General features: G+C 51.1%; 1 protein-coding gene across 1 annotated transcript; it reads right to left on the reverse strand.

Moving 5' to 3' along the window:
* Positions 1–5515: 5515 nt before the first annotated feature.
* Positions 5516–6589, reverse strand: LOC112974202 (tubulin polymerization-promoting protein family member 2-like). The gene is made up of 3 exons (XM_026082919.1): positions 6332–6589; positions 6105–6252; positions 5516–5983 (listed from the first exon to the last, which is right to left on the reverse strand). Exons 1-3 carry the CDS (start codon positions 6499–6501, stop codon positions 5801–5803), a joined length of 501 nt encoding a protein of 166 aa, XP_025938704.1. The 5' UTR covers positions 6502–6589; the 3' UTR covers positions 5516–5800.
* Between the last annotated feature and the right edge of the window lie 2640 nt (positions 6590–9229).

Raw genomic sequence — 9229 nt, forward strand, 5'->3', positions numbered from 1 at the left:
TGTGTATGTGTTTTCTATCAAATACTTAACGCAGAGAAGAGAGTGTGTATATACCAAATTACTGTGACTGTTCATCTTGTGGAAAGACTGAGATTCCCTTATTGGCACTGAACAGTACCTGACATGACAGATAAGCCCACTAAAGCCTGCGACTGCTTTTGAAGTGAGTTACTATTCAGGACCAGCACGAAAAATCCCCCCAAATACGCACGACATCATTACACCTAAGCCTTTCTGAGATACTGCTTTGCCGTGATAGGTCTGGAAGGTGAGAGGTGTCAGTAGTCAGTGCAGACTATCTGCTATCCAAGGATTTCTGCATTACAGGCATCAACTATGTAGGTTTTAAAATCATATTATACCACCGTGGAGCCTCCCTTAAAAGTGCAGGCAAGTGCTCTAGGTTTTCTGAAAGAACAAGAGAGAGGTCTTCTTTCATTTAACTCCCACTGCACCCTCAAGTCCTCAGCAAAATGAAGACGGGATGTGACTGAATGCGAGTATCAGTAATAATAAAAAGGCTGAAAGACAGCTCCTCAAGATACTTAACTTTGGAAGAATTGGTGGGTGATTTACTCCTATGGTTGTTTTCTTGAGTAACAAATCTGCCCTAAGTTTTCCACCCTCCCACATGTGGGACTGCACCATCAACAGTGTCACTGATACAGTCTGGCGCTCAGAATAACCCTTCAAATAAAGGGGCTCTTGTCTTTTTGGTTGTGGGGGGGCAGGGGGGGGTTGTTCTTGTCTTTTAACTGACTCATATGAGAAATGCTGTTGGGCAGTGCAGCCCCGCAAGTTAGTTGTGGCAGAGAAGCTAAGGGGCAGCGCGCTGGAGYGTGAAGGAAGGGGAGCTGGTGTGAGTGGCTGGGGGAAGGAGCAGGGGGCACAATCGTGTTAAAACAGCTTTTCAGTGAAGGGAAAACACACAGTGCAGTTACAGCTTTCGGTGCAGTTAGGGCTCAAATCTACAAAATCGTGGCTCCCCTGGAGCACTGGGGGCCATGCACCTTGTCCTTTAAAGCCCTCCCCAAACCACATTCAAACTCCTGCCCCAATCTCAGACACAATGCACAGAGGGTGGTTTTAATCAGAGACACAAAAATACCCCTACTTTTCACATCTTAAATAATTACAGTAAGAACTGTAGGTTTGATAAAGTGAACATGGGGGAACGGCCAGGTCGGTTTGATTTTGTGCTAAGGCAGCTGTATGGCATGGCCCTGCCAGGAGGTGGCGATACTTGAACACTTTTAGACTCCCTCACTTGTCTGAACACTTTCTAGCACTCTCCGTTTCGTTCTAGTTATTCCTACGCATATGCAGTACAAAGTAACCCGTTAATTTATTTACCGTTTGCTGTGAAGCAAGGTCCATGTGCATATAAATCACGATATTAGTTGCAAGTGATTAGCAAGTATTTCTGAGCCTCTTTCTTTGTCCCTGTTTTCTTTAACTGACATCAGGAACAGGGAATTCCAGCTAGAGCAATGCCAAACACATCCCACACACACATAAAAGGGGTGAGTGTTGCTCCTGATTGAGAGAGAGATGCCTCCTCCAGGGCTGAAATGGACCCAGCTCAGGATTGAAACGTGGCATCTTTAAAGGTCACGCAAGAATATTGCACAGGTTTTGGAATGGAAAAGGACCATGGTTGTGCTGCATGGTGCAGGGGAATATTAAGCTAGCAAATATAATTACCAGCCCCAAGTGCAGTCAGGACAGAAAGCCTCTAACTCATGCAAGGGAAGAAAAAACAGGAAACAATTCCAACCAGATGATTCTTGACAACCACTGTGAAGAAACCCAAAACCGAAGGCAAAACAATCCCAGATTCAGATGGAAGAAGGCCACTTCAAGGGTCAACATCACCGATTCCCCAAGTGCTACACCACATGGTGCAATGCAGATGGGAGCAAGACTGGGACACTAGTGCCTCTGGGCCCCTGCTTTCCCTGCCTATGGGCCAGGAGATGGTTGTCAAGCTGCTGTGCAACGTTCAACAGCCAAATGCCTCCTCCTGTAACTACGGGGAGCCAGTGCTGAGCCTCCAACCCCTGTGCTGTCGCAGCCAGGTAGCCTGCAACATCATTATCCCAAGGTTTGCAGCCAAATTTGGCACTGGAAAAGGAGGGAAGGAATGTTCAGAAAGGCAAGGTGTGCAGGGAAAGGAATTATCTTCTATTAGAGTGACCGATACTGCCGGAAAAAGAGAGACAAGCTTGCACAGCTTTCTGCAGGCTTGTACTCTCTCCATGTATCCTGGTGACACATCCCTGAAAGAGTAACTTCACTCATACCTCACTAAAAACAACATCCCTCCAGCCACCTAGAGCTCTCTGAAGCCAGGCTAGTGCCGGGCATCGCTCACCAAATGAGTATTTTTCTCTGCTGTCATAGATAATTGAGGTGAATACCCCCACGGTTCCTTGGTGTGTAATTAACTCTGCACTGAGTGTCACCACAGCTTCCCTGGGGCTGGGAGCAGTGCGCATGCCTTGATAACCAGAGAAGCAGAGGAAGCAAGAGGGAGCTGGAGAAAGCATTGCATTGCTGGCCATTAAAATTCATAACTTTGAATTCAAATAGCGCCTCAATGACCAGCACTGTGTATAAGTACCTAGACCATTAACTCTGCACATCTGCCCACAATCATAAATGCTTTACACTGGCAGGGTAGGGCACTGCAAGTCACATCTGGGCCTTGCATTGCAGTACCAAAGGGCCCGCTCTTGGATGAAGCGCACTATAGTGCGGAAGCAGCTTCCTCGTGTGCCCAGAGCTATGGCAGTTCAATAAGCTGTGTGCTGGGCTCCCTGTGCCTCTGGCCAGCTCAACCATCATGTTTGTTAGAAATGCAAAAACAAAACAGGTTTGCAAAGAATGGGTCAACACTGCAGTAACTTATGTGAGTCACCGGCCCACGCTGCGATGCAAGCATTACTTTGCAGGAAGGGTCACTTGTCTGTCTTGCAGTGTGGCCAGCAAACATTGACTGCATTAATATCTGCTCCTTCTTTTTCCTCCCCTGTTAAAGTAAAATACAGCTGGTTTGAGCAGCAGCAAGAGTGCCAAGATGCCTACTGCTGGGCTGCGTGACAGCACAGGTAACAGAGGACTCATACAGCTGTCACTTGCACCATTTGAAAGATTTGCTTAAAACACACATTTGTACCTTCCCTCAAATTTAATCCTAGCTGTGTTTGATGATAATGCCCTCTGCTCCTGCCTCTTTTCATGCTACATAGTTGTATCTTTAGATCTTGTTTTAATTTGTGTGCAGATTTCATCAACATTGTCAAGTGATTTCCATCAAACTGGTGTATCAGGTAACTTGTGCTCTAGTACCCTGGAGCAACATGCAGCTGGCAAACAGTTACTAATGCTGGTCTTGCCTTGTATTTCTGAAAGATGGCAAGAAAACTGCACAGAAAAAAAAAAGGGGGGGTAGAGAGGTTATTATCAGCAGATGACCCACAGAAACAAGCTCAGTGATGTTGACAGAGAGCAGCATTTAGGGTATTTACTTGCCTTCCCTTCTAGCAATTTTCAGTCAACTGTATGGATTGTTTTGATGTTTTTTCCTCCCCCCAATAGCTGTGTAACTTGAAGCCACAGCTCCTCTGGTTTTCCACAGTAATGACACATCCTAGCCATGGCCAGGTATAACCACCTAGATTAGCAACATCATTTTGTTGCAGCTAGTTCACTGCAGTTGTCCCAGAAATGTGTTGCATGTGTACAGCTACCTTACTCTCCTGGCAGCTTCTGCAGGTCTTGCTCCTCTGGGTGCCTGGCAAACCAGGACTTTAAAAATGCAACAGCAACAGCAGCCACTGCCAGTCCCACCAAAACCCTCACACTCCTCCAGCAGGATGCAAGCGGCACGATGCACAGTGGAGCTCTTGCCATGGCCCAGCTCTTGTCATGACCTCCCCCTGCTCCCACAATGGACGGTTTGCTAGATCATATGGCCTCTTTGAGGCCATAAATTCCAAGCGGCACAGGTATTTAGTATTAAGTGGCAGTAGTGTAATGAGGACACATATTAGGCTGCTCAGTGCTCAGCTGAGACCTCTGGCAGCCACAGGGCCATCGCAATGCCACAGCAAAGATCCCGGATGCGCCTGCCTTCCACTCCCAGTGCACCAGCACACCAACCAGTCTTTCCTTTGGCAAAGACATTGTTGACACTGTCATTGATATACGCCTGTCTTTTTGCCTATTATTTTAAGAGCAGAGATCCTCTAATATTACTGCTTCCCCGAGGGCATGCAGTAATCGGGTACTATTTTTAAACTCTTCAGTCAGCCATGGCTTCCTTTTTATCGGTCCGCACTGTGGATGCTGCAGGGAGCGAGCACAGCATTCTTCATTTTTTTGCGGTTTCTACTTATAAGGAATAGGCAGGACGAGCAGTGATTCTCATTAGTGCTGCAGTACTGCACGAGTTGTTAGTTAGTTAGCTTACAGGCTGAAGTACAGACTGAATCATGCCTCAGAAGTTCTTCCTCCAGTGTCACATTGTACCCAAGTTAATGCAAACCAGAACTCACAGTACGCAAGCACGAGTACAAAGCTCTGTTTGTTCCCAAAGCTCCCACAGCTTCTTCAGTGCCAGCTATGAAAAAAACCAAAACCAACCTAATAATCCGACACGTTCTGTGTGTGTTTGCAGAGCTTCACGTAGGCTATTCCTTGAGTCACCTAATTTCAAGGAAACTGAGGCCTTAAGAAAGAAACACACTCATGATTCGCTCGGATATTGAGGGCCAGTCCTCGCCTTGTTGGCCTCGAGAAAGCTCCCCAGCTGCCTGAAGGGCAGCTGGAAGGGCCGGTGGCAGGAGATGCCAAGCCAAACCTGGAGACTGCGGCACCACCGCGTTTTGGGCACACCATGGGGTCTTGCTTGTCCGTTGCAGGGTGGCCAAGGAGCACAGGGAGCCCGAGCTGGCCGCCCCCCGGCCCTCGAGCCAGCCCCGCAGGCTGGGGAGCTCCCAGCTGTATTTGGGCAAGGTGTGTTACACCACGGGAAGCAGAGTTACGCGAGATGATTGTTCTGCCATTGTTTCACCACGTGCGTTCACTTTTCTTTTTTCGGACAATGTCTATTATCCCTTAATTTACATGTACTTTGCTTATGCCGTGGTACAGGACATAATGTACTAAGCAAACCCGGCTGAGGACAGCCACCTTGAGTACGTGCTACCTAGGCTAAGAGCTGAGTCATAAAAAACCAAGTACAAAATAAATAAAYAAATAAAGCAGGCGTAAGGCTTTTTAATTTTTACGTGGGCTCCAGTCCTTTTCCTTCCGTCTTGCTGCGGCCCTCTCTGACCCGCTTTGCCGTAGCACCTCGAGCCAGATGAGGGATGCTGCGCATGGGAGGCGGCACCGGTGTCGGCCTCCTCTTGGGCCTCCCCACTCCTCACTTTCCTGGGGATCGCACCCCCCCCCCCCCAGCCCCGGCAGCCCGAATCCGGGGGGAAGCAGCAACGCAGGAGGTCACTTCACTCAGAGTGGGAGTAGGTGCCACGGGAGGGGTGCAGCCCCTGCTGCCCCCGAAACCACCCGCCGAAAACACACGCTCGCAGTGTGGCCTCACACTTCAGCCCCTCGGCATGATGCAACGCGATGCGGCGCGGTGGGACGGGGAGGCCGTGCCGCGGGCCGGCATTGCCCCTTGCGGCCCCCTGCGCGCTCGCCCCCGCCGCCACCAGGCACATCCACACGCAGCCCCACTTGCGTCAGGCGTTGTTTACTGGCCCCCTCCGCCGGGGCTGGCAGTCCCCTGGGCCTAGTGCGTCCGGTTGTAGGTGCCCGCGCCCTTGTAGGCGCCCACGTAGCCGCTGTGGTCGGCCTGCTCCTCGCGGCCCGCCAGCCCCTTCCCCTTGACTCTCTCGTCGAAGCGCTCCTTGTGGCTGCCCGTGTACTTGCTGGCATCCGTCAGCCGCTCCACCGCCCCGGCCTTGGTGGATTTCTGCGGCCACCGCACGGCCGCAGGGTCAGCCAAGGCGGGGGGGCTCACCCCTGCCCCCAGTGCCTGAGGTCTCAGCGCGGGGTGGCCGCCGGGAGTACGGGGGGCCGGTACTCATCGTGACGCCCACGTTGGCCGGCTCCTTGCCCTCGATGAGGCCATACAGGGCCTGCAGCGCCTCCTCGGGTGCCTTGCCCTTGAAGCGCTTGCTGCAGAGCTCCTTCATGGCCTGCTGGAACTGGGCGAAGGTGATGGTGCGGGTGCCCTTGGTCCTGGCTGGGACGGGCACGTCTGCGACCCCTGCGGCTGCCCTGCTGGGCCCCCCGCCGCCCGCCGCTGGGCCTGGCTCACTTGACTTTGTTGAACACGATGTCGACGTCAGTGCTGGTCACGGCCTTGCCGTCCATCACACCACACTCCTTGCACATCTTGGAGAAGTTCGTCCCTGTCATGTCGCTGCCGCTGGTGGCTGTGTCGCCATAGGTCGCAAACTTGCGGAAAGCCTCCTCCACCCCTGACATCTCGCGGTTGTGCAGGAGGAGGAGGAAAAGGCAGCGATGATGGGGCAGGCGCCGGCCAGCACTGTCGGGTCGTCTAAGCGGTGATTTCTGCTCTGTTATCTGGAGAAGAAAAGAAAAAAAGCCCCATTTTGTTTGTGCAGGACCCAAACTTTCCTACTGCCGGTCAGCTGAGACTGCTCAAACTCGGTCCCAGGGATCTCTGAGAAAACACGGGCCATGGCTTAGGCCCTAAGTCCGTCCGCCGTGACCTGAGCAGCCACATGAGGCTTGTTCCCACCACGCTCAAGCCCTGCTGATACTTCCTACAGCCCCCTCCTTTCACCCACAGCACTGCTCCTCCAGGGCTGGGTTTTCTTTTTTCTTTCTCAGGCTGATATTTAAGATAAACCTTCGTCAGGAGGATGGCAGTGGGTTCGGGGCAGCCGGTGGGGGACGCGGCCTGCTGGGCTCTCATCTGCGCAGGTGTCCGAGCCCCGTGTCCCCGTGGAAGCCAGTGCTGGGGGGCGGCTGCCTCCCCCCCCCCGCCCCGGGGCTGCCTCGCCTGGTGCCTGTTGTGCCCCAGCACCCGCCTCACAGTCCTCGCACAACTCACCGCAGCGGTGGGCAGCCAGGCAGCCCCAAACCCCTAGTGGGGGCTGTATGTCACCTCTGCCTCATTGCAGGGCGAAAAATAATAAAATAAAATCCGAATAACTCCTCAGCTGACATAAGCGTAATGCACCCGAAATGTGACCTGTGCTGAGATGTGTATTCCTAACCTCAAGGGAAGGGAGGGTCGTTCCCACGCCCGGGGGGTGCAGGCAGGCCAGGGCGCGAGGGAACGGACACCTCCAGGGGTGGCCGCGGAGACGCCCAACGTTTGAGGAAAACACAGCTACAGCAGCCGTAAGGTGATGAACTTAAAAGAGCGGGAAATTGAAACTAGGGCGCAGGGGCCAGCTTGCAGCCTGGCCATCTCACCCAGTTCATAGGTGCACTGTGAGCACATCTCACATCTGTGGCCTGTAAAAGATTAAACTAATGCATCTTCATCAGTTTTGCTTTGATTTGTTTTTTTTCCTGGAAGTGTGCGTAGCAACCCCGAACCCTGTACAAATACATCTAGTTTCAGAAACGTTTTATCCTCTCTACTAATTCACAGCAATTTTTTTTTTTTTCCATTCAGGCTGCCGGACACTGGAAACCCATCTCTAAGCTAGTGGGTTACCTTGACCAAAGCCTGTACATGGAAAAAAACTTTGCAGATACTGCTGTATTCTCACAGTTTCTGCATTTATGCACATGCATCTTGAGGCATGGTTTTTTTTTTTCCTTTCCCTTGAGCCGACTATAGTTCTTAGTCAATTCTATCGCTCTCGAGAGAAATGCGTTTGCCCCTTGACAGGTATTGCACAAAGGGCCTTTGACAGCTGTGCACCTTGAGTGACTTCTGTCTGGGGGGTTCGGGCAAGACGGAAATGGGAGAAAAGCGCCCCAGGCCCCCCCTCCCATCACGGCAGAGATGCAGCCCAGGCAATAGCACAGGTTTTACAGCACCGTGCTGCTTGTGAGCTGGGAGCTGAGACAAAAAATGTCCATAGAAACCACAGCCAAACACTTAAGGGTGCTGTTTCTGCCTTTCAGACAAACCCTGACCACCTTGAGGAACTGGTTTTTCTCTTCCCTTGTTGCAGGCGGCTTGTTCTGGGGTTGTCCTAGCAGGGCCACCAGTGGCACCGCCTGTGCATGAATTACAGTGAAAACACAGAAAAACAGAGACGCAAAGACCGTGTGCTAAAGGCACTAGATGCCAGCACAGGAATGAGGAAGTGGGGGTTGCAAAAGGGGTTGACTTGTTTCTGCTTCGAGCCGTGCAGCTTGCTGGTCAGGATTTTTCTTCTGGTCTGGAGAAGTGTCTTTTTTTCTGCAGTAAAGTGTATATTTGGAATTTCAGCTTTTTTTAAATTACAGTATACATATTTTTAATTAAAAAGCAAAAGTATACCTAGTTTTAGGTGAAGCCAAAAGACCCCGAAAGAAGGCAAGGCTCCGCTGGAGTGAATAGCCAAATGTCCATAGATTTCAAGCAGGTCAGGATTTCACTGCCTTTTTGCCCTGCAACTTGAAACCACTTCAAATCAGTTCTGCGAGGCCGCCAGCTTATGTGTTCACGCTCTTCACAGCCTGTGTGTGACAACGAATAAACCAAAGGGCTCTTCTCTTGTGCTTCTCGGGGCAATGATCCCTGGCCACAAACACTGCAAAACCAGAAACAAAACCTGCTCAAATCGGACAAGTTTCCAAAAGTGCAGAAATTGCCAAGGCCTGTGGGTTTGGGGGCCCAAGCGGATGATCCGTCTCATCCGCGGGGCAAAGCCCTCTCCAGCTGTGCACCTCACGGGCACAGCGAACACGCCAGGAGTTCGCCAAAGCTCACCAGAGCAGAGGCCAATCTTATTTCCAGCTTTTTGTTCCCATGCTTGAGGGGAAAAAATAAAAAAAGTCGTACACACATGAGTACATACACACACATATGTGCTCAGGGATTCTTATTACCCAGTAAGTTGTATTAACAAAAGGGCAAACAGCCAGACTGCTGTTCCTCTGAAATTTCATGCCTGTCTGCCTTCTCTAGACACGTATTTCTGTAGCAGACCTCTGTTTCTTTTGTCATCTGCAAATTTTATTAGTGGCAATTTTACATTTATTTTCAGCTCATTGATAAAAACATGACGAAGCATCGGGCCTG

The sequence above is a fragment of the Apteryx rowi genome, unplaced genomic scaffold (genome assembly GCF_003343035.1).
Source record: "Apteryx rowi isolate R43461 unplaced genomic scaffold, aptRow1 scaffold_598, whole genome shotgun sequence".
NCBI lineage: Eukaryota > Metazoa > Chordata > Aves > Apterygiformes > Apterygidae > Apteryx > Apteryx rowi.

Excerpts from the sequence above, each read along its gene's own strand:
- LOC112974202 (XM_026082919.1), bottom strand. The coding sequence starts at position 6,501 with ATGTCAGGGGTGGAGGAGGCTTTCCGCAAGTTTGCGACCTATGGCGAC. Across the intron at positions 6,253-6,331 it reads ATCGTGTTCAACAAAGTCAA|GACCAAGGGCACCCGCACCA; the intron begins GTGAGCCAGGCC and ends CGTCCCAGCCAG. Across the intron at positions 5,984-6,104 it reads AGGAGCCGGCCAACGTGGGC|AAATCCACCAAGGCCGGGGC; the intron begins GTCACGATGAGT and ends CGGTGGCCGCAG.